The sequence below is a fragment of the Prunus persica genome, chromosome G1 (genome assembly GCF_000346465.2).
Source record: "Prunus persica cultivar Lovell chromosome G1, Prunus_persica_NCBIv2, whole genome shotgun sequence".
Taxonomy (NCBI): domain Eukaryota; kingdom Viridiplantae; phylum Streptophyta; class Magnoliopsida; order Rosales; family Rosaceae; genus Prunus; species Prunus persica.
This window is the reverse complement of record NC_034009.1, coordinates 26086519-26112195: the sequence shown is the minus strand read 5'-3', so window position 1 is coordinate 26112195 and position 25677 is coordinate 26086519. Positions and strand designations below refer to the sequence as shown.

General features: G+C 37.9%; 4 protein-coding genes across 4 annotated transcripts; 3 read left to right on the top strand and 1 right to left on the bottom strand.

Moving 5' to 3' along the window:
• Nucleotides 1-4385, top strand: LOC18788852. The gene is made up of 7 exons (XM_020555807.1): nt 1-919; nt 1016-1102; nt 1238-1450; nt 2083-2247; nt 2709-2762; nt 2853-2999; nt 3722-4385. Exons 1-7 carry the CDS (start codon nt 521-523, stop codon nt 4097-4099), a joined length of 1443 nt encoding a protein of 480 aa, XP_020411396.1. The 5' UTR covers nt 1-520; the 3' UTR covers nt 4100-4385.
• On the bottom strand, nt 6226-8681 carry LOC18791284 (pentatricopeptide repeat-containing protein At1g60770). The gene is made up of 2 exons (XM_007222288.2): nt 8391-8681; nt 6226-7767 (listed from the first exon to the last, which is right to left on the bottom strand). The coding sequence occupies exons 1-2, from the start codon at nt 8613-8615 to the stop codon at nt 6523-6525; spliced, it is 1470 nt and encodes a 489-aa protein (XP_007222350.1). The 5' UTR covers nt 8616-8681; the 3' UTR covers nt 6226-6522.
• Nucleotides 13586-16842, top strand: LOC18790715 (lipase). Its single transcript, XM_007222877.2, has 8 exons — nt 13586-14275; nt 14397-14491; nt 14622-14725; nt 14835-14935; nt 15034-15137; nt 15574-16011; nt 16123-16254; nt 16357-16842. Exons 1-8 carry the CDS (start codon nt 14003-14005, stop codon nt 16514-16516), a joined length of 1407 nt encoding a protein of 468 aa, XP_007222939.1. The 5' UTR covers nt 13586-14002; the 3' UTR covers nt 16517-16842.
• Nucleotides 22874-25295, top strand: LOC18788121 (L-tryptophan--pyruvate aminotransferase 1). The gene is made up of 5 exons (XM_007224244.2): nt 22874-22986; nt 23193-23496; nt 24116-24408; nt 24504-24799; nt 24899-25295. Exons 1-5 carry the CDS (start codon nt 22874-22876, stop codon nt 25105-25107), a joined length of 1215 nt encoding a protein of 404 aa, XP_007224306.1. The 3' UTR covers nt 25108-25295.

Here is a 25677-nt window from a genome sequence, read left to right as displayed (position 1 = left end):
GAACACCCAAAGCAAAGAACTTTGGAAACCCAGACTCAAGTGTAATTCCCATCCCTCTCTCTCTCCTTGGAGCAAGAAGTAAAGAATAACAGAAATCAGTCCCGTTTTCCCCTATATAATTAACACAAAAGCTAAAGTTTCAGTCTTTGTATTGGAGACTGGAAACACACATTACACAACCTCTCTCTCTCTCTCTCTCTCTCTCTCTCTCTCTCTCTCTCTCTCTCCTTTTTTATTTATTTCTTTTTTCCAATTTTAAAATTTTGAGCATGATTTCATCACTACCCAGCAGCATTTATAACTCCACACCCACATGGCCAAAACTTTAAGAAAACACAACCCATTTGCTTGATATTTTAATCAGCTCGTGCCCAGAAGCTCATTTTGTCAGAACATAAAACTAAGCCTTGTTTTAGTCTTGGAGAGAGAGGAATAGAAGGAAAGTTTTCTCTCATTCTCATATTTTGGGGTTTCAAAAGCTTTGGAAATGGTGAGAGAGTGAGTCGGGTTTCTTAGAAGAATGGTCATCATGTATTGGATACTGGATTTGGTGGGAGCTGTGTTTCCATGGACAAAAACCAGTAGCAATATTATATGGTGCTGTTTGAATGACAACAGAAGAAGACAATACCAACAAAGTACACAACAACAACAACAACAAATGGATTCAACAAAAGCAACAAAACAAGAAAACTTCTCAGGCATGGCTTGTAGCTGGTCTAAGATTTCCCCAATCATTCCCATTCTTGTTTGCTTCCTTCTTGTTGCTTCTTCAATATGTCCAGTTGCCCATGCCTCCAAAATCAGCGGCGACCCCACCGCCAACCAGACTTTCAACCCGGAGCAAGAATTAAAAAAGCTGAAGATCATAAGGGCTCGTCTGAAGAAGATCAACAAGCCTGCTGTCAAGACAATTCAGGTATTTCTTGACTCCTAAACTTTGCTCTGGTTCTGGCTCTGTTTTGCTCTGTTTTTGACTTAAAATGTGTCGTGTTCTTGTTTGCTGTTGCTGCAGAGTCCAGATGGGGATCTCATAGATTGTGTTCTATCTCATCGTCAACCAGCTTTTGATCATCCTCTATTAAAAGGGCAGAAGCCATTGGTATTAACTTAACCTCTTCTATAAGCTCATTCATATTTTTCATGGGGTTCTTAGAAATTGTAATTCTAAGCAGAGCAAGTAAAGGGGAAGTCTTTAGAAGTTTACAACTTTTTTTCTTTGAACTTGAATTTTCAGGATCCACCTGAGAGACCCAAAGGACAAAACCCTCCTGGTATGGTCACTGAGAATTTTCAGCGATGGACCATGTCTGGTACTCTCTGCCCAGAAGGAACAATTCCAATAAGAAGAACAAGAGAGCAAGATATGATGAGAGCTAGCTCTGTTAAAAGATTTGGAAGAAAATTGAGAAGGCATGTCAGAAGAGATTCATCCAGCAATGGCCATGAGGTTAGTGCTAAAATGAACAACATGTAACAGAGCCAATCCCAGAATTTGTCTCCAAGAGTCGCAGTCATATAATTTATTTCAGTCAATTAGTTCTTTATCAGACTAAATTAAAGAAATGAATGAAAGCGTGTAGGTACAACAAACTGCTTTTTTTTATTTTCCATTTTTTTTCCTCAATTAAGCCATCTTCTTTTTTATATGAGACCAAAGTCAGTGATCCACTGCTTTTGTCCACCACCTTTTTTTTGGTTTTTGGTTTTGTTTTTTTCCCATTTGAACTGACATGTAATTTCGTAAAAACAAACACAAGTTTCTCTCAGTATCTAAAGAGAAACTGGGTTTCCAATTTCCGTACTTGTCTGCTTCTTAAAGCAACATAGAAAACGTGGTGCAGCTGATGTTCTATATCCTATTAGTAGTAATTACAGACTTTCATGGCTGCTTTTGCTACTGGAACTTGCACTAATTTTCAAGGAACTTGCACTCACCAAGTTTTCCTATCCTGTAGAATTTCTTTAAACACATTAAAATCAAATTAGAAAAATAAAAATTATTATAAACCCATCAAAGTAAATAATATTTTACACTACTCATTTTGGTTTTTGTGTTTATGGTTATTGGGTTGCTTGCAGCATGCAGTTGGGTATGTGAGTGGAGATCAATATTATGGCGCAAAAGCTAGCATCAATGTGTGGGCGCCCAGCGTTGTCAATCAATATGAATTCAGCTTGTCTCAAATGTGGGTCATCTCTGGTTCATTTGGTGATGACCTCAACACCATTGAAGCTGGTTGGCAGGCATGTTTATATCTCATTTACTAAATTACTAAATGTTCCCTCTAATTAAATTAAGTGTGAAATTTCTCTATTTTATTCTTCCAAGCTTGAAAAGGGGTCTTAACTTGTAGGCCAAATTAGTAGTCTCAGGTTCGAACCGTCATGTCATCTTGGTAGTGTACTAGTGTGTGTGAGAAACACCCCTCTCTATTATAGTTTAGACTATCGCTTGTATTCAAAAAACTGTAGTCTAATTAAATTGGGTTGAGTTTATTTTTTTTTTTATAGAAAGTATTATAAAAACAATAATTGAATTGATGAAAGCTACTGTATAATGCTTAATATCATGGAGACACAGTAATTCAACACATTTAAGACCAAAACTTATTTTCACATTTAAAGCAGTAATCACAGCTCAACCACCTCTCTTTTCTCTTGTGTACTTTTAACCATGGAGGCTAATTCATTTAATTTTTCTGCAGGTCAGCCCAGAGCTATATGGGGACAACTATCCAAGATTCTTTACTTATTGGACTGTGAGTAACCAAAATCACCTTGCCTTCAACTTCAAGCATAAGATTGTGTTAGTTTATAGAACATAAAATGATTCTCTTATTAATTGCCAGACGGATGCATATCAAGCGACTGGGTGCTACAATCTGCTGTGTTCAGGTTTTGTTCAGACCAATAGCAGAATTGCCATTGGAGCTGCAATTTCTCCAACTTCATCCTACAATGGTGGACAGTTTGATATTAGCTTATTGATTTGGAAGGTAAATTACCCTTAACCTTAATTAAAAACCTTTAAACCTGCATTTTGTTTGTCCCTAAATTTTATGTCATCTGCTTAGATTTGCACCTTACTAGTTATAATATATCACCACCATAGATGACACTTGACCGTGCGATTTGTATAGTTTCCTCCAACCATTGAAAAGTTAAAAAGTCAACAAATCTGACGGTCAGTGACAGGCCGTCCACAAATTTAGAAGTGTCCGCCATGTGTAAGAGTCGTAGCCAAAATGCCTACACTGCAACAAGCCAACAAAAAATTTACCCAGAAATGACAAAAAGAGAGAAAAAGAAACAAATATTTAATAATATACATACGTATATTGTATAGAATATAAAATCATGATTGGCTTATAAGACTGGTTAGTCTACAGGCGTGCCCTGCTACACTGGTAAATTCCAAAATAATGGACTGTAATTTCGTCGTGCTTTTCCTGCTTTACCAGATTCTCTTCTTTTACAAGAGAAAGAGCTTCTTGGCTTTTCTTTTTTCGGTTTTCCTTTCCTTTCACTTCACAAAAAGAATTGCTTTGTCCATAATTCTCACTTCCCACAAGCTTTTTGTAATCACCATGCAAATGGGTTGTAATTAATTAGTATAATTAACAAACAACTAATCATTTTCATATATGAAATTATGAGCACTCAGAGTGAAGAAGAAGAAATATTAAAAGTGTATTGATTATTGTGCATAAATACGCAGGATCCAAAGCATGGAAATTGGTGGCTGGAATTCGGGTCCGGGGTCCTAGTTGGATACTGGCCATCATTCTTGTTCACTCATCTTCAAAACCACGCAAGCATGGTGCAATTTGGTGGAGAAGTTGTGAACTCGAGGCCTTCTGGTTCTCACACCGCCACACAAATGGGAAGTGGGCATTTTGCAGGTGAAGGTTTTGGGAAAGCTTCCTATTTTCGAAACATGCAAGTTGTGGATTGGGACAATAGCTTAATCCCATTATCGAACCTTAAAGTTTTGGCTGATCATCCAAATTGCTACGACATACAAGGAGGGATTAATAACTTTTGGGGGAATTATTTTTACTATGGTGGTCCTGGAAGAAATGTGAGGTGTCCCTAAGGGAAAAAAGGTATAGAGCTAGGGTTTTATATATTTACATAATATTCAATTTTTCCTTCCTTTTTTTTAAATTTTTCTTGGGTGATTTGGGTTAATCCATCGGCAATTAAGTTTGGGGTATTCTTGTATTTGTCTTCCTTGTTAATCCCTTTCTCTCTCCCTCTCTCTCTCTCTCTCTCTCTCTTTTCTCCCAACTAACAGGTGATCCATTCATTATACCACCCTTTAGTGACTTATGTAAATTTTGGGGAAGAAAAAAAAAGTGAATATACTATGGTTTGTCATTTTTCATTTTCGCTATACTTTTTTTTTAGGATTTTTTTTATTTAGAGAAATAATAATATACTAAACTCACACACACTACACATATACTAGGACTCGAACTCAGGACCTTGTCTGAAGAAGCTTAATGGCTATGATTACATTAACATGTAGGTCCACTTAAAGGAAGATACATTAATTAGTTTTATTAAAGAAAGATAATTACAAGTTGGTGTCCCATGCGTAGCCAAGGTTACAACTGTCAAGCTGAAGCTGAAGCTTTATCTATGGCAATGGCATCATTAAGAAAGAGAAGAGATGTTGGCCAAAATTACCGGTTGTGTGAAACTGCGTCCAGAGATTATAAGTGAGCTTCCTTGCCTTCAAAGACAGCACTGTTTCACACACACTAAATCAATAAACTAATACAAAAACGTACTTAACCAGAACCCTTCCGAAGATTAAGTTATATATATATATATATATTAGTGACATAGTACCAATGTAGCATATTTTTCTGAGTCAGTCACCACCTTGTTTCGTGTTCCCACATGAACTTGTCGAGACTGCTGCCTCCTCTATCTCCATCTCCATACATGATTTGGGTTTCAGTCTTTTTCTTAAAGTTTACTTTATTTATTAATAGTCATAATTAAGCTTCATCTAATTAAAGAAAAAAAAGAAAAGAAAAAAAAAAGAAAAAGGGTGTCGACACTATCATATGACCCAAGATCCCCTTCAAATCAAAATCGAGTCTAAACCACAACAATAACAATGAATGATGCCTTGCAGGCTGCAGGCTGCAGCACGTAAACAACATAGAAAAAGAAAAGAAAAGAGCTAAAGAAGCCAAAAAAAATAGTCAAATTTATTTTTGCATGAATAAGACTTGTTTCTTAAACTAGAGAATGCGTGGTGGAAACACGATATAATAAAACATGGCATGATGTCACATGAGGTGGGTCTTTTATTTTATACAACTCAGTGTTGCGCATTGACTTTGAAAAAAGTAGATTGAAATGATCAAATCTAAGTGCCTATCTATCTATCTATCTATGATGATGTGAATGTGATGATCCAAGTGCGGCCTGCTCTTCGTTCCGCTATTTCTCATCTAATCAGCTCACTAACCGTACAGGTGGTGACAGACAGTCACTGACATCAAGGACACGTTGCTGATGCAATAGATTGACATGTGGCCTAGCCATCAGCCATATCCATACCAGAAAAATACTTCTTTATCTCCGTTACATTGCTCAATTCTCTCTATCCATCTTTTCACGTCACTTACCATATAAAAGATGAGAAGAAATAAAGAGTAGGCAAAATCAAATGGGAATATGAAAGTATTTCTCATATGCACACACAGCAATGCTCATTGTAGAAGAGTTCTCTTTTGTAAGGATGGGTCAAAATCAAATCCAGCATAGGAGAGCTCAGATAGGGTTCTGGCTCTTCTCGGACTTGACTGTAAATTGGGCTTTTATGGAAGGTGGGCTGATGCTAGAAATGTTTTTCCAAAAGTGTTTTTCATAGAACTCAGCAATATTAGTACAGACCTCCGACAACCGCATTGAGTTGCATACCAAACACCAACACAAACGGTGTATCTATGGTCTTTCGTTTAGATGAAAGAAAATAATTCAAATTTTAGTTAAAAATTAAGAATTTAAAAGGAAAAATTGACAATTTCTTTGTTTGGTAACTTAAGTGCAGAATGTATTAAATGACTCACGAAAAAATCGTGAAAATTAAGACATTAAATTTCCGAATTTAATTTCCACCAAAATAAGCATTATTTCACAATTTCCATAAAGACATTTACAAAATTTGACGTACAAAATTTCACAATCTACCTTCTGTCATTTTAGAATTCTATGTAATTTTCAATTCATTCGTCCAAACAGAATGTGGAATTAGAGTTTGATTGGCCCCTGAGCCGCTAAACATTTTGATTCGCAAAGACCACTTTGGAACTGTAAAACACATAATAAACTAAGAATTGAACCCAAGTATCGAATTACAACAACAATCGTTCGATTACTTGTTACGGTGTAGAAAGGAAAATTTTATTGTGGGAACAAAAACCCCCCCAAGACCGTTCAAACTCGTTTCCTAGAAATTGAAATTCTGAAGAAATGCATACGGAAGGTCAACAAAACTCATTCCACACATACGGCCTCAAGCAACTTTTTACTGGCTTCGCCCACCTCCAATTTCTCCATTTTCAACCGAGCGCGCATTGAAGGGGTTGTTCTTCCAGCAGCAGCATAAGTTCTAATCAATGACTCAAACACCTCAACCCCTAGGGAATCTACAGACTTCTTCAAAATCTCCAGGAAACCTTCTGCCCCATCAACATCCTTCTCTTGCTCAAAATGCTCCATCAAGGTTTTGACAATCTTACGTGATGGACTCCACTTCCCACCATCCCCTCTACCAATGGATGTCGCATTGGCAACACAATCAACAGCCAACTGATATTCTCCCGTCTCCAAATAATAATCCAGAAAGATCTCCCAAGTTTTTGCATTAGGCTTGGCTCCTCTCCTACGGGCCTGCTCCTTGAGCTCCTTAGCCTTCTCTAGCATACCCTCTTTAGCATAAGCTCCAATCAAAACATTTGCTACTCGAATATCATAGGTTGAGCACCGCGATTCCCATTCCCTGAAACATTTCTCTGCACCTGGTAGATCATTCAAGTTAACCAAAACCTGGATCATATTCAGATAACTTATATTTGCAGTTTTAGGGAAAGCCAGCCTCAAGGAACGCCATACCCGATGAACTTCACGCAGATTCCCTGTTTTACCGTACAATGTAATAAGGAATTGGTAAACCAAAAGATCTCGGCGTGCATTTTTTTTCTCCAATTCATTAAGTGTCTTTTCTGCCTTCTCAAACATGCCAGCCTCAACATAAATCGAAGCTAAGTTGCTATACGTGGTCCAATCACTGGAAACTCGACCATCCCTCTTCATCTCATCAATAACCCTTTCAACCCCAGAAATATCATTGACAGCAGCAAGAGCACGCATCCAGACATTGTAAGAACAGGAATCAAGCATGACACTGCCAGCCTTCATTTCTTGAATGATGGCTGGGATCTTTTCTGGATGCCCAGTTTTTGAGTAAAGGGTCATAAGGCTGTTATAAGGCATGGAGGTTAAAGAAAGGTTAAGTGCCTTCATCTTTTCCATGAGTGCTTCAGCTTTTTCAGCCATCATTTCCTTACAGTAACAATTGAGCAGGGCACCATATGAGTGATGGGTCTTTGCTGCTTCAGGAAGATCAATGAAATAATTTTCTGCAGCAGGAATATCTCGGGTTTTAGCTATAAGATCAAGATGTATTGCCTGATCACTGACTGTCTTGTTCATTCCTCTTCTATCCATAGCCTCCGAGAGCTGTAATGTGAAACACACTTAGCATCTATCTCTTCCAGTTCAGATTAGAAACAGGGAAAACAAGGAAACATAACATTTAACATACAAAACTGTTACAGGATTAAGCTTCAACTTATAGTAATATCAACCTACTTCCCCCCATATACCATACAGCCTTCTGAAAAGAAAAATATGGTAAAAAAGCCAACAAGAGGTACTTGTCTGAATAAATTCAAAGAGGCAACAATCGAGAATAATTTACAACAAAATAAAATGTTATATAAAGAATTGACAAATACACACGTGGGAAAGCTGACATTGGTGATTAGACAAATATTCTTACATTCTAACCTCAATACAGAGAGAAAGATCTCACATTTCTTGAAAAATACTATCCAATTTACAAATGAAACTTCCAACCATTTTATTAAATTGTGAAAACCATACACATTAAAGAATAATCAATCACATAAGCTCTGCATAAATCTACCTCTACTTTCCAGAATATGTGAATTACCTAAGTTCTACAAATCAAGTAACTAGAAACAATGCTATCTAAATTCATAATTTGAGGAACTTTTATGAAGAACAAAAAAGGTGGCAAATCATAACCAGTAAAAAATTTAGAACTTGGAATTGCGGACCTTGAGAGCGGGGTAGTAGAGCTTGCGTTCGCGAAGCTTCTTGAGGGTGTCGCCGACCTCCCATTTGTAAACTCGCTTGCGACTCTTGAGGACTTCGTTGAGCTGCTGACGAACGCTCACCTCGGAGCCACCATCCTTGAACAGCCTCAAGTACAGAGCTTGCTCCACATACTTAGTCGACCGCTTCGTCACGCTCTTAGTGCGCCCAAACTGTTGCAGCGCCATTGGACCTCTGAAATTAGGGTTTTGCGAGAGCGAGGAGAGTGACAGAGAGGGGTTTTGCTGAACATGAAAATGAAAATGAATCGGGAAGTTAATTTTGGGGCTTGGACGGTAATTTGGGCCTTCCACGTGGTGGGCTAAGTGGGAGCAATTTTGGGCCGTACTGTTGCATTCTCTAGAATCATTGACCCGAGACGACGACGTTCTGGAAATTGGATTAGCAATTTTTTAATCATGAATTGCGTCACATGATTAACCTGGTAAATGAGGCGCTAGAAGTTTCTAGGATAAAGTGGATTCTTCTTCTCTGGCGACTCGTCATTTGGCCTTTACTTTCCGACTTTCAGATTTGGCGCGGGACTTTCACGTGGGCCGCGTATCATAAAAGCAAACCCGTTGTCGCTTTCCCGTATCCGTTTCTGGTAATTCAAATTTTAAATTTTGCGACCCAAAAAAGAAAAGAAAAAGAGATTATTAGCTGCTCAATCTCTCTCGATAAAGGTGGACCACTCAAGTACTCATAAATAACTCGTGGCTCTAATTTGGTTGGTTGGTGAGATTATATTGAGGAAAAAAATATTAAAAACTGAATTTTTATATTGATTGTACAATTTTATCACAATAATTTAGATTTAGTAAACAATATCTACTTTGTATACAATGAAATTAAGTTGTATTTAAATGTTGAACACAATAGCGAAACACCGTCAGAAGATCCTAACACTCGAATGCCGACACAAAATTTAATCAACAAATCCTAATCTCATGAACTCAAGTCATGTTACTCATATTTAGATTTTGCGGTATAAGGCTTTGATTTAAGGTGGATAATGAACAAAGAATTTCGAATGGGAAACACATGAGATGTGTAAAAAGTCTCTTTAAAACCCCTAGGGTTCTGCTAGGGTTTCTAGGAGAGTGATAGTTTATCGCGGCGGACGACGACGGTTATCACCCACCCACGTTCTACACTGTGGTGGCGGTGTATGATCAGGGGAAGCAGACAATGGTTCTTTCACGGACTTGGCACCGGGTTTCGGTGGGGGCTTTGGTTTCTCAAGACCCTTCTTGGCTATATGGACGATGTGATGACTCGGTTTGCAGTCCGTTTTGCCTTAACCGATGAGGAACAGGCTGAACTGGTGGAGCAACATGAGGTAAAAAATTTGCTAACCTCAAAGTTTTTGCTTGTGGGCAAACTACTCGCACGGAAACCATACAATAAGGAGGCTTTCAAACGCACGATGGCGTCACTTTGGTGACTTACGGCACAAGTCCAAATTATCGATATAGAGGAGGACAAGTTCGTGTTCTCGTTTCAGACCAAGGCGGCACGCGACACCATCATGAGGGGCGGACCTTGGACATTCAACCATTCATTACTGATCATGGCTGCAGCTAATAGATTACTTGATCCACTCATTATACCTTTACGTAATCAGAAGTTTTGGGTGCAAGTAAAAGGTCTTCCCTTAGTATTTATGACCCGAGCTATGGGGAAACTGATTAGCGATGCGCTCGGGACCTATGTTGTGACTGACCAGAGCAGGCGCGGTGAATGTCTCGGCATCTACTTATGCATTAGGGTCCTCCTGGATGTTGGCAGGCCCCTAAGACGTTGGTTGGCAGTGCGATTGCCGGATGCTAGTGGGATGGTGGAATGGGTTCAGCTCCGTTATGAGAAACTGCCAATCACACGCTACCTGTGTGGCATGCTGGATCATGGCGAGAAAGATTGTGGCCTTTACACGGGAAAGGAGAGGGACGACAGTGATAAACTATATGGGTTGTGGTTTCATCGTGATGTTCTCGGGCCCAATTATCACAAACCCAAAAGGCGGTGCTTCGGTTTGCCTTCCTCGGAAGAGTGGTCGATGCGTGCGCCGATGGAGGTGGATGATGGGGAGACGGAGGCAAACGATGAGCCAGCACAAGAAGAGTGTGGCCTAACATGGTAGAACCTATTAGGCATGAGAATCATGCATTAATTGCCTATGACCTCGACAGGGAAATTCATGTGGCAGATGACATCTCAGAAGAGGAAACAAAATCGGAGACATATATTCCAGATCTAAATGCCCGCCAGATTCTGTGGTTGATTTGGAAGATGATCTTGTGGGTCCAAATCTCGCCTTAATTGAACAAGACAATCCCGGAGATGATGTCATTGGCACTGCGGCCATTAATTAGGGAGACAGATTTGGGCGGTCATTGTGTACAGGCCTTAACTGCTGCACCCACTTCTGGGCCCGAGCCCATTGATATCGTCAATGACGATCCGTTTAATCACAGCCCCATAATTTAGAGGATTACAACCCAAGATAGAGTATATGGTGGAAAACGTCCAAGTAGGCCAGGTCCAACTTCGCGCGGTGCCATGAATATGTTAAGCAGGTCGGCTTTGCCCAGGTCCAACTCAGGCATGGTCTCGGCTTTGGCAAGTATGTGTTCCACCAAAGGTTAAGGTTTTTGTCTGGCGGGTTCTCCATAATATTCTCCCAACTAGAGAATGGCTGCTCAGCAAGGAAGTCCAATGGAATTTAGGTGGTTGTGTGTTGTGCAAAGCCCGGGTGGAGACATTACATCATGTTTTACTGGATTGCTCTTTCACGGCTTTAATCTGGCTAAGCAGCCCTTTAAGGACCGAATGGCTTGATCGTGATACATGAGGCCTCAATGGATGGCTAGAACATAATCTGTTAGGTGGGGAAAGCTAAAAAGTTGAACTCCTCTTTATGCTGTTGTGGAATCTCTGGAATGAGTGGAATACGGTCGTATGGACGACAAAACGTCGAAGTCCATGTGAAATGGTTGATGGAGCAGTTTGGTTGTTGCATGAATTTAAGGATCACCAGACTTCTCTAAAGTCGACGCTCTCACGAGCTCAGGGGAAATGGCAAAAACCCCCTTTTGGTGCGATCAAGATCAATATAGATGGAGCTCTCAATGTGCAGATTGGCGTTGGTGGTGGAGGAATTATTGCTCGAAACTCTGCGGGGTGTTTTGTGGCTACTTGTGCGTGCAAATTCAGTTATGTTTCTTCTCCTAAACATGCCGAAGCTGTTACTTTACGTGAGGCCCTCCTTTTCTCCCATGAACTTGATCCGGCCTTAAACTGATTGAAAGAGATGCACAAGGCGTGATACGAGCTGTCTTAGCTGAGCAGGAGGATAAATCCGCGCTAAGTTTCTTATTCTCAGATTGTAGATTTTTACTTTCCCAGCTAGAGGATACTTTTATTCATTTTGTCTTTAGAGAAACTAATCGAGTAGCGCATCGCTTAGCTCGTTTGGCTATCACCTTACCAAAAACATCATCTTGGTTTCAGGATCCCCCTGTTACTGTGTATGATGTTTTGGTGGAGGATAATATGTAACTCTATTGTTTTGCTCTCAGTGAAATCGCTCCTCCTAAAAAAAAAAAAGAAAAAAAAAGAAAGAAAGAAGGTGGGTTGGGGGGTTGGGGGTTGTGTGTTGTGATAATGAATTTTTTTCGTTTTAAAAAATCCGATCCAAAATTTTAGTTTAACTGCCAAACACGAAATTAGACTAATATCTTTTTGGGTTATCTAACCAAACAAACAATAGCCAATGCCATTAATAGGAAGTTTAGTGATGGATGGGAGTTCCCTACCTCCCACCAGATGTATTCAATGAAAGCGAAACTTTAAAAATGATTTTAATTATTTGATTGATGATATGTGAAGAACGATATTAACTGATAATCGGTCGATAAACAAACCAAATCAGAATTCACAAGGAGTTGAGCAAGTTTTGGTGGCGTATGCTTCAAATGGTCCAAATTGGCCAACTTTTGGACAACAAACAACAGCGCGAGTGTGACAGATGGCTCATCGCCCACCACCAACGTCTCTCACGTCTGCTCTGCTGGCCGCAGGGCCCAACTTGGTTTATTTATTTATCTAAAATACAGTCATAGCCAACACTGAATTTGCATGTGCACCAACCCATTACTTTACTCTTTCGAAAACCCCACCACGTTTAAATAAGACGTGCAAGATACGTCCCAATTATTCCGTAACATATATCATCTTAGTTTCTTGCATAGTAAGTTTAATTTTGCCTCAAAAGAAAATTTTATGAATTCGACACTTAATTTTGTGCAATAAAAAAATATGTTAATAAATGCATGCATGCAATAACATCATCATTGATTATTTTCTGGTGAAGACTAGGCAAGTCAATAAGAAGTAGTGATGGCAAGAGAAGTTAGTTGCTAGCAGTTGTGTACGTGCGTGGGCAACAATAATTATAAATAGTCGACACCAAATTGAATCCTTCAATCAATCAATATCCTTTGCTGCAAAAAGTGGTTGCCCAAATGCCCATACTCTAGGCCCTCATAAATACTAATAGAACCATCTAGATCAATATGAAACAAGTTTCTCATGTGTCATCCACCTCACGTTTTGAAAGCGCGTTGATTCAAAGGAAGGGTCTCTTTTGGATATTGAATATATTACTAGATTATACGGTTTATAGTTGGTCCCCTGAGAAGAGAGAGAGAGAGAGAGAGAGAGGGGCACCTTTTCAACTTTGGGAGTGAGATAAATAGTGCTTCTAATCTGTACCCCAAAAAAAAAAGAAGGCTTCTCATTTCTTATCTGGCTTTTAGCTCCAGCGCAAACACATACACAGTCACACTTGGACCTCAATAAAAACGCCTAGAAATTTGTTGTATATAATTGTAGGGTAAGTTAGAACAAAAGACCTTATCTATATAAATCAGAATCTTTATTATTAGATATTACCTATTTTATTTATTTATAGCTATATCAGAGGAGCAAATGTTGCTGTCCACTTAGAGGGCTCCACCTGGATTTTTATAATTTCTTGGAGCGAGTTTCTCTAGGACACGTTGCACCAGTCCAAACCAAAGAAGGCCTCTCTCTCTTCTCTCCCTACAAGCTTTTGCTTTTTCTGGCCTCTCTTGCTGTCTGCCTCCAAACGACAAAATAAGGAATGAAACAGTAAGGCTTTTTGATTGGTTGTGGGTCTTGTGACTCGCGTGAGACGAATATAGTTGGGAAACGAGAGAATTGTGGTGGCAATTTGGCAAGGGGAAGGAAGCCAAAACCCATTTTTCCCAAGCCTCAAGCATAGAAAAATTAGTCCTTTCCTGTCTTTCATTTTCTTTTTTCCCATTCGTTGGATAACAAAACAAAGACCCGCGGAGTTTCATAGACTTTGTTTTGGGATTTTTCCCCTTCTATTGATTTTTCATAGAAGGGGGCTTCAAGCTATTTAAAAAAGCTTGAGGCTTTCATTCTGCAGAAGAAGGAGCCTTCTTGGTTGTTTTTGTTTTCTGGGTTGGAGAAGAAGAAGGCTCTGTTTTTGGGAGGAACAAGAAGAAGCAGCAAAAACGGATAAATGTTTTCCAGTTTGGACAAAATGATTAGATTATGGATAGCTGCACTGCAGTTTTCGGAGCTGATTGTGAGCAGTATCGTTCATATGCTATATGGGTTTTACATATTCAGCACAGCTGTGGCTGGTGATCTATCGCAGGCTTTGAATGAATTGCTCTCTAAGCCTAACATGAACATTGAGGTGAAAGAGGAGGTGGTGCCTAGAGACACATCAACCAATGAAATTCTACCTCCTATAGTTTTGGTTCATGGAATATTTGGATTTGGCAAAGGGGTATGTTGCTTTTTTTCTGAAATGAGTTCTGATTCCTTAACCAAGTAGAGCATTTTGGGTTTTCTAATCGATTTTGTTCCCTTTTTGTGTAACTGGGTTTTTCATTTCCTCTGTTTTTCAGAGATTGGGAGCTTTATCGTATTTCGCCGGGGCAGAGAAGAAAGACGAAAGGGTTCTCGTGCCTGATTTGGGATCTCTAACCAGCATTTATGATAGGTTTGTGCTCGGAGCCTCAAAGCCTTTTCCTTTGAAATTCATCCATAGCTTTTCTTTTATCCAATATTAGCTGTTTTTGTTTTGTACCCTTTGGAGCTAACAAGGTTTTATGGGGGTTTTGGGGTTTCAGGGCTCGTGAATTGTTCTATTATTTGAAGGGTGGGAGAGTCGATTATGGTGAAGAACACAGCAAGGCTTGTGGGCATTCACAGTTCGGTCGTCTTTATGAACAAGGTTCTGGCTTTCCCCATTCATTTTTATCCCTTCTGTGATAAAAATTGTTTGTGTTGTAAGCCTCATAGTCATAGCAAGTTTCTCATGGTTTGTTGTAACTGGGATGCAGGGCACTACCCTGAATGGGATGAGGATCATCCTATTCACTTTGTTGGGCATTCCGCCGGAGCACAGGTCGTTCGTGTGTTGCAGCAAATGCTTGCTGATAAGGTTAGTCCAAATTGCATCACCAAATTAATGAAGAAGCTATGAAATTGGTTTAGACAGTAGTTTTGAATTTTGACTGAAATGTTGCCTTTTGTTTTCAGGCTTTCAAGGGGTATGAGAGCACCAATGAGAATTGGGTATTAAGCTTAACATCATTGTCGGGAGCATTCAATGGGACAACAAGAACCTACTTGGATGGGATGCAGTGAGTTTCATTTGAGCTTATTCTAGATGTTCAAAACTTTGTAGCTAAATTATTGCAAATTTTAACTGTGACGGATGCAATGCGTGATAAGACACTTGGCTGGCCAAAAGACCAAAGTAGATAGAAACTTTTATCTGACCTCATATTTTTTGTCTCTTTGTTTTATGTCTATAATAAGCCATAATAGCATATGCAACAGAAAAGTAGAAACGAAGTCACCAAAAACTTACATTACATTAACTTATATCACTCTGGAGAGGCAAACACACATCATCTTTGGAGTTTATTGTGTCATAAGCCAACCAGTCACATGCTACAAAAGTTGAATTGTGAAATTGTACTTGATATTTTCGGATTTTAAAAAAATAAACTTTTGTTATTCAACAGAAAGACTTTTGAGTGCTAAAATACTTACTGTGGTTTCCGTATGTCTCAGGCCAGAAGATGGAAGAACCATGAAACCTATATGTCTGCTGCAGTTATGCCGCATAGGAGTGATCATTTATGATTGGCTTGACATTCCCTGGCTGAAGGCTTATTACAACTTTGGGTTTGATCACTTTCACATCTCATGGAAGAAAGTGGGTGTTTGGGGTCTTGTTGATTGCCTGTTGGGAAACTCAGGCCCGTTCGCATCCGATGATTGGATCCTCCCGGACCTTACAATTCAAGGGTCTTTAAGGCTCAACAGCCATCTGCATTCCTTTCCCAACACATACTACTTCAGCTATGCCACTAAGCGCACAAAGAAGATATTGGGTGTCACAGTACCGTCTAGCATATTTGGAATTCACCCCTTGCTCTTCATTAGAGTATTGCAGATGAGCCAATGGCGTCACCCTCCTGATGTCTCTTCCCCATATAAAGGCTACAGGTGTGTTTTTAAGTGCATATTATGCTTTGGTTTTCTAAGCATCAGTAGTTTCACCACAATCCATATTTTGCATGTGGTTACTCAAGCCTTGTGTGAATAATGTATGTGCAGGGATGAGGATTGGCAGGACAATGACGGAGCTCTCAATACCATCTCCATGACTTACCCTCTTATACCAGTTGAACACCCGAGCCGTTTCATGAAAGATGATTCAGATTGCCACCCCTTGCAACCAGGCATCTGGTTAGTAATTCCTCTTGTTTGAGCATCCCTACCTATTCTTCCTTGTTTCTCTGTGAGGAAAAAGATAAGTTGGAAGCTGATCGCATTGATTAATTAATGCAGGTACTACAAGATTGTGGAAGCTGATCACATATTCTTCATTGTGAATAGAGAGAGAGCAGGAGTTCAATTTGATCTGATATATGACAGCATTTTTGAACGATGCAGAAAGCATGTATTTAGAAAAACTCCACAGACTTTACCAAACGAAACTCACCATTAGTTCAGCAGCATCCCTTTACTCTCACGCAGTATACTACAACTAGAATCTAGAATCACAAAGCAAGCTATTGAATTAGCACCCGTACCCTTTCTTCCCCTTCCCTCACCTGATGTAGATGTTTTTTTCTTCTTCCTTTTTATTTTCCCACCCACCCACCCCTCCTGCCTCCCGGCTGGTACAAATTTTCTAGTTTGTTGTGTAGTGTAGTGAGAGATGTTAGAGGCTTTAGCTTGTTCATCAGAACTCTTTGGCATTTCCAAAGTTAGATGATAAACATGTTTTTCTGCTTTTTTTTTTAGTAAGAAGGAAAACCTCATCATGCGCTATCTCAACATGTTATAATTATATTCAAAGTGAAAAATCGGACTTTAATCTCAACAGAAAATTTGTTGTTGGGTCTAGTTAGCAAACATTAGGGTCTCCATGCAAGTTATTGGCCCATTCCTCCCTCTCACAACTCCAACATATGTGGATCATACAAATGCTTCGACACCTTTTAGGCCCAAGCTTCTTAATGCTCTTCACACTAACATAATTATGTGGATGAGACTTTTATTTCTTGAAAACTAGACCTGCGAGATCCAATACTTCAAGCCAACAGGGGTTTACAGTGTGGGATCTTGTAGGTCGAGTTTTTCAAGAAATAAAAGTCTCTCCCTAAAACAAAAATAGAAGTCTCATCCTTAAAACAACCATACGAAACTTGTTTTGTGTTTTTCATCTTTTTGTGTATATATATGTATATATATATATATATACAGTTCTCTTTTATTGAGGGATCCCTCAAATAATTTTATTTGAGGGACGCCCTTTAGGGTACTCAATAATTTAATTGAGTGGTCAAATGATATCGGATTCAAGTGATTTTTTGTAGAGATGATCTTTGAATAAGTATCTACAAAATAGACGGTTTGGATTAATGAAATACAATCCGGAGTGGGGCCTACAAGGGGTGTCCCTCAAATAAGCTTATTTGAGGGATCCCTCAATGAAAGCTTTCTGTATATATATATATATATATATATATATATATATATATAAACACCTCTCTCTCTCTCTAATGGTAATCCGTAGTTGAATATATCACTGGAGTTTGCCCCCATTTCTCAATTATATTTTATTGCAATGGAATCATGCAGCTAAGGATTGAACATATATAGGGTTTCTTAAATTAATTTCGAGATCTTTGACCAAATAATAATAATAATAGAATTTCGAGCTCAAAATGTGATCATCAATTAGCACGTGCCACATGCATCATCATTGGTGGTACATGTTTTGTTGATGCAATGCATCCCCATGCATGTGTCGGGACCAAACTTAATATTTCTTAAGTTTATTATCACAAAATGTCTTTAAGGTTTATAAAATTATTAGATTGCATTTTTAAAGTTTTTTTGTGTCACTCATGATTCTCAAGGTTAGTATGTGCAATCATAAATGATCCATGTCGTTAGGTTCCGACAAAAACTCCGTTAATTGGCTGACGTGACATACATATATATCACAAAACATCTATGAGGTTTACGGTTATAAATGGTCCCTACGGATTTTTTTTAAATTTTTTTAATTTAAAATTCATAAAATTTTGTTTTTCTTTTTAAAATTATTTATAAATGAAAACCATTTATAGAAGGATTTTAATCTTGAAGACCATTTATGAACCCTAAATCCTTAGTTTTTTCATTTTTAAATTTTATAAATTTTAAATTATTGTTTAAAAATTCCATTAGTTTGTTGATGTGGAATATATATGGAGCCCACATCTACAATAATATAGTGTCACATGTATTTAAAATATAATATATGTATTTTAAAATAATTTAAATTCATAAAATTTTAAAAAGAAAACAAAAATTTTATGAATTTTAAATTTAAAAAAGTAAAAAATTTCGTAAGGACCATTTGTGATAAGTGCGTGAACCTCATGAATGTTTTGTGATATATATATATATATATGCCACGTCAGCAAACTAACGGAGTTTTTGACGGAACCTAATGACATGGATCATTTGTGATCATGTATATTAACCTTGAGGACCACGAATGACAAAAAAAAAATTCAGGATGCAATCTGATAGTTTCGTAATCCTTAAGGATGTTTTGTGATAATAAGCCTATTTCTTAAACAAAACTGAAATCTAATTGAATAATATATGTTTAAACCAAACGAAACAATAATATATGTTTAAACCAAACGAAACAAAGTAATTGAAGACCAGAAAAGTTTGACCCCAATCAATAATAGGAATCTAAATTCAGTAATCTTAGGGCACTTCAGATGTATATATATGGAAGATTCATGTCAAAATCCGACCAAAAAACAACTGCATCTTAAAAAAATTAGAGTCGCTCAACCGACCTGATATAGAGAGAGATGATGCATTAATTCGTTTATGTGACAGTACAAATTAGGGGTGGGCATAGTTCGGTTTGGATCGGTTTTTGCCTCAAATTAGAATTGATCCGGTACTATTCATCCAATTTTGTTCGGTTCGGTTTTAATAAAAAAAATTCAAAAACTGTCTGGTTCAGTTTTGAACCGGATTATAAAAATTATTTTTTAATACAATTCTCAACTGAAAATATTATTTTTTTACTTGAAAATTAACAAATTATTCAATTTCATATAAAAATAAATATTAAAGTTAGAAAAGATATATATTTCGAAATTGAACTTGGATATATATTAGGATTTTTTTAGTGAAATTAAAAATATAGCATTAAATATAAATATATATTGAAATTATATTTTTTTAATTTGATCGGTTCGGTTCGGCCCGGTCTAATTTTTGAAGACATAGAACTGGATTCGAAACTGATCCAAACCGGTCCGGTTTGGTTTTTGACCGGTTGTTGACTTTTTGGTCAACTTGATTGTTTTCCGATTTGGTTCGGTGTGGTTCGGCTCGGATTTTCGGTTCGCCGGTTTGAGTGCCCACCCCTAGTACAAACTAAAAGAGTCAGATGGTTTTTGTTTCTTGTGAAGCATGAATATATGTCAACGATAATTGTCTTTGGCTCAAAGCTTTACCTTTGTATTTTGTAATTTCCATCAATTTTGCTACTTACAAGTTACATGCGATCAAATCTATGTCCCTTCACTTTTGTAAGACATTAAGGGCTCGTGTGATTCTAGATGTGCCCTAATATAATAGGATTCAAATTTTTTGCTTTGATTTTCTCTGTCATGATCTGCTTTACTTTTATTCTCCATATGCAACTTCATTCTCCTTGCATAAACCATCATGCCATCATCTAGCTAACTAAAATGCTAAAGAGAAAAGAAAAGAAAGGATGTAGGAAATAGAATCGAAGAAGTATTTATAATCTCCATTAAAAAGACAAAAGATTTATAATCTTCCCATCAAATAAAGAAACGCTCCTAACTCCACCTATGTACCTAAATAAACTGTTTACACGTTTCATGGCATTTTGCATTATGTGCCATGTGCAAAGCATGTGATATGTATTACGTATCACATGTGCACAAGCCTTAGCCATCGCAACATCTTGATCAGTAAATAAGGTTTCCGGGGCCTTCTTGGGCATGGCCTCTAAAAATGTTTCAAACAACCATATAAATGAATTAGCATTCTCATCATACAACAATACTGCCCCAAAAATGGCAATCTCACGATGATGATTAAATCTCACAAACATTCTGAATGGACGATTTGCTTCAGTAGTTTTGTACCTGGTGTCAAAACACACAAAATCACCAAATTGACCATAATCAACAATCATCTTCGCATCAGCCCAAAATATATTCGTAATTATTCATCACAATCTACTTGCACAGCATAAAAAAAAGAGGGGTTTTCCAATGCTTCATTCTGAAAATACTTTAATAAGCTTCCTGCTTCTCCATATGCCAATTTTCTTTGCCTCTTCGTCCGAAGGTAATTTTTTTGATCTTGTTTGATATATCTAAGAGATTCTCTTTCATAAACTTGCCTACCCATTAACTCATATGCCTGCCTAAGTGGAATCCCATATTCTTCTGTCAAATCTACTTCAATAGCTTATGAAGCAGATATTCTTCTATGAGCCGGTAACATATTAGTGCATTCTTATCTTACAAGAGGATGATTGTGGTTTTCCGTAAAATGGCTAACCCAATACTTACCATTAGATTTATTCAACTTAATGCTCATTTTAGCATTACAACCCGTCCTTGTTTCTGCCCGAGAACTTTTAGTTAAATAATCTCGCTTATCTTTCAGTCAAAAACCCTCCTTGCAACAAACAAATACTCTTGAAATTATTTGACCAGTATTCTTATTCTTGTTATGTGAATCTCTTCTAATACTGAATCTTGCTCTTCCCAGAATTACTCCCCATAAGTGATTCTAGCCCTTTCAAAATTACTCTCAAACGAGCCCTAAGTCATTAAACTAGATTCAATTTACCATTAATCTATATCTTAAGCCTCCACAACTTCATTTTCGATTAAAATGGACCCAAGAAAACTTTTCTATTAAAAAACGAGTACTGCTATTTCCACCCTTATCCTATTTTCTCATCCACCTTATCTTCAAAATTTATTCTATTGTAAAATGATTTCTAAGGTCATCTCTAGCCATGAGCCATATGCCAAATATAGTCCTAAAATAATGCAAAACTCATCTCCAGCTATGGGCTAAAAAAAAAATTGGCCAAATTTGGTGGGCCACATTTAGCCCTTTAGCTCTTCAACTAAGCCACTTGTACCCCAACAATAGCCCATGCCAAATTTTTGTGTGGGCCTAGCGCATGTATTTTCCGAGAAGAGATAATATCACGAGTGAGCGTGAGCAAGGAACATCTTGTGCAACTGCAGATCCAAAGGCTAATATTAAAAGCGCGCCGACGTCAGCTAGCCTTTAGTTTTTAAAATGTATTTAAATTCATTTTGTTTAAAAAAAAATATATAATTGGATTTGAAACATTACCTTTTTTCGTTCCACATTTCTTACAAATTATATCACATTCTCTGCAACTTTCCACACTCTTTCTTTTTGTCAAATATTTTTCACACTCATTTCATCCAAACATTTCCTACAAATTTATTCTCTTTACTTATTTTGTAATTCACATTGTTAGAAAAATGTCCTGGACTTCAAAGGGACGAAATTGGTCACGAGTGGAAGATGAACATCTTTGCAAGGCTTTTATAAGTCCCCGAAGATAGCGTAGTGGAATATTGTCTCTAAATAGTAGTTTAATTAAATTAAACAATACATAGTAGTGGAATGTATGAGTGTTGTACTGTAGTTTTTCTCAAAATAATAAAATATGAAGGACCCTAAAATATAGCTCTGCATGGCTGAAGATAGAAAAATTTAGTCATACACTATTCTTTAAAAAATTAATATTTTGGAGTGCTAAATTTATAGCCATGGACTACATTTAACTCTATGACTGGAAATGGCCTAAGGACTTAGGGGGGAGGGGAAAAACCTTAACTCATGAAACCCACCTACTCTACTGTTTGACAAAAAGCGGAAAGAAAAAAGAAAGTGTACGACTCCTAAGTTGCTCACGACTCTTTTTACGCACAAAGGAAACACAATAGAAAATTGCCCTTCAAAAAGAAAGTGGCATGATTAAACATGATAGGAGATCAAAAGAAACTTGAGGTGTTTGGATAAGAGTAATTTTGAGTTAGGATAATGTCTAATTACCAGATTATCTTTAATTTTTTAAATTTATTATTTAAATTTCTAAATAACCTAATAGTGCTACTCGATAGTTCATGAAAAATAGGGTTCTTGATGTATTAAAAAAAAGAAGAAAAAAAAGAGGTACTAGACAAACCCCAAACATGACCAACCCCAAGCATCAACTCTTGTAAAATTCTTTCTCGATTGCTTTGCATCTAATTGATTATCAACATATTTCCAAGACATTTGTTTAATAACATATTTCAATAAAAATCTTCAAAGTAATTCCCATAATTGTTAAAATCTCCAAAATAATTACCAAAAATGTGTATACAAAAACATAATAGAGATCAATTTGAACTCAACTTTATGTTGCCTGGTGTTATAATTGTTAAAAAAAGGAACGAACGCCTGCTTAGGTAATCAATATCCCGTCATAGTTATTATTGAGATTTCCATGAGTTACGAAAGGAAGGAACGCCTGCTTGATATGATGATCAGATTTTATATTACCAACCATGACACAAAACAAAAATGAATTAGGGTGCATGCATCAACCTCTCTCAACATGTTTCCCGATGCCCGAAGGTGTTCACATTTTCTTCTTATATGTGAAGAGAAACACAGACGAGGAGAGGGAGAGAGAGAGCAACACCAAAAACTTGGACAACAATAATTAAGTGTGTTGTTAGAGAAACAGAGAAGAAGAAAAATGTGCGGCACAGAGAGCTCTGCTTCCATTAACAAAGGCTCTTTGCCCTCTGCCAATGGCAATGGCACCAGAAGCCCTACTTGCTCATCTGACCGTGTCCTCAATCTTGAACAGTAAGATCTCTCCTCTCTCTAGCCAGCCTTCCTTTTCTTTGCTTACCAATGCTGCCATCTTTCTTGCAAAAATTAAGTAACTATAATTGTGGGTTTTGTATCCTTAATCAAATCCATCAAGTGGGTTTAGTTAAACTGTGTGATCAACAATTGAACATGCATGAGATTAATCGTTAATGTTGGTGTTTTGGATTTGATGATGACAGGGGTGACCCATCAGTGTTCCAATCATACTGGAGCAAGATGGAGGACAAGTGCACGATGGTGATCTCTGGGAGCCAACTGATGAGCTATATCAGCGACTTCACCACCATCTGCTGGTTTATGGAGCCAGAATTTCAGGAGGCAGTTAGGAGGCTTCATCGTGTGGTTGGAAATGCAGTGGTGGATGATCGGTATATTGTAGTGGGGACAGGCTCCACCCAGCTTTATCAGGCTGCGTTGTATGCTCTCACTTCCCCTGGTGGTCCTGAGCCCGTCAGCGTTGTGTCTGCTTCCCCTTACTACTCGGTAAGCCTCCTACTCATTCATATTTCATCATAGCAGTTGATTGCTTGGGTTTCTTGGTCAATATACAGATCTTGATCATGTAGGCTTTCTTTTCTCAAGTCAACTGAACAAGCTCATCAATAGAATGCTGCTTCAGCTTCACTTCTTATATAAATGATATAAAATCAAGCGTGGTTTCAGCGCTTGTGTTAGCTATGTTCAAGGCCCCATTAAAATGAGACCATCAAGCCTTTTGCTGTCGAGCTATAAGCTGTGGTTAATCAAATTTAGAGTCTGACAATATAAACATGTTATCTGAGTTTGTGAGTTGTGGGTGACATTATTATACGAGAAAAGTGTTGTGGAACATGCAGATGTTTGCATGGGAGATGCGACAAAGAGGCAAACATAGATGTCTTTTGGGAAACATAATCATGTTTGGGAACATGCAACAAACATATGCACGTATAACTGTGTTTTGAATCCTTGGCAATTAAACATAGTAACATGGGCATGTCTAGTTTATTAGTAGCCACCTCCTCCAGGTCAACCCTAGATTCTGTGTTATTACTTCTTTTTCCTTTTGATTCGAACTCAAGTTGTGTCAAAAACAAAAGACGAATTGTTTTGCTGCTTGCAGGCATATCCAGAGGAGACGGACTACCTCCGTTCAGGGCTATACAAATGGGCAGGTGATGCTTATGAGTTTGATAAGAATGGAACTGGACCTTACATTGAGGTGGTCAACTCCCCAAATAACCCCGACGGCACTCTCCGGGAGGCCGTCGTGAAAAACAGAGGTGATGAAGGGAAGCTCATTCATGACCTTGCCTACTACTGGCCACAGTACACACCAATTATTCGTCCTGCTGATCATGACATTATGACCTTCACATTTTCCAAAAGCACAGGGCATGCTGGCTCACGCATTGGGTAAAATGATCAGTCTGTACTATTTAATCCACTTGAAAATTGCATGTATTAATTTTTTCAACTTGGGTTTGTGTTTTTTTTTTTCGTTTGATCAGATGGGCTGTTGTTAAGGACAAAGAAGTTGCTAGAAAGATGTCTAAATTCATAGAGATGAGTACACTTGGTGTGTCCAAAGATTCCCAGCAACGAGCTGCAAAGATAATGGGAGTGATTTGTGATGACTATAAGAACTTCAAATCTGATGAGCTCTTTTTTGAGCACACCCGCCGAGTCATGGCTGAGAGATGGGAGAGGCTGAGGCAAGTGGTTGATCGCAATCAAGTTTTCAGTCTGCCCAAGTACCCCAAACGGTACTGCCTTTTCTCTGGAGAGTTGATTGAACCATATCCAGGTAATGATGATGATTAAGATTAAGTTAATTAAAACATAAATAGGTGGAGGATGATTAAGATTGAACCTTTTTCTAATAATAAATGTTTTTTGCATACAGGATTTGCATGGTTGGAGGCCAAGGAGGAGGAGGAGGAGATAGACTCACAGAAGGTTTTACGAGGATGCATAAAGGTACAGGGAAGAACAGGGAGCCGCTTTGGGGTTGCTCAGAAGTATGTTAGGGTCAGCTTGCTCAGCAATGAAGAGGTGTTTAACCAGTTCTTGGAGAGATTATCAACTATTAATTCTATCAGCAATGGCCATTAAGTAATAATTCTTTGTACTACACACAAAGGAAAATGGCATTATCAAAACAAATGTAGGAAACTTTTTTTTTTCCCTTAATGGAGATCGGTACTTGAGTTTTCCCCCATTTCTCAATTATATTTTATTGAAATGGCATCAAGGATTGAACATAGGCTTCTTAATTAGTCTCGAGCTCTTTGACCCAAAAATATATATATATATATATATATATATCGAGATCAATTAGCACGTGCCACATGCATCATCATTGGTGGCACATAACACAATTAAGACCAAAAAAGTTTACCCGGTTGGGGAAACTTGCAAAACAAAAATTAAATTGTGGGATATATTAATGACATCGTTTTAAATGTAAGGAAAGTGATACATGTCATTAGTTAAAGGGATGGGGTTTAAAAAATAAGGTTAGGCTCCGTTTAGTTCATGAAAAATGAGATTTGAGGATGGGAAATTAATTGCTTTCCCATGTTTGGTAAGTCCAAACATGGGACATCGTTGCCTTGAACATGGGAAGGTAGGGAGAAAGGGAAGCTCCCCTTCCCCTCGGGTAAGTTTGGAAAAATGAGCCAA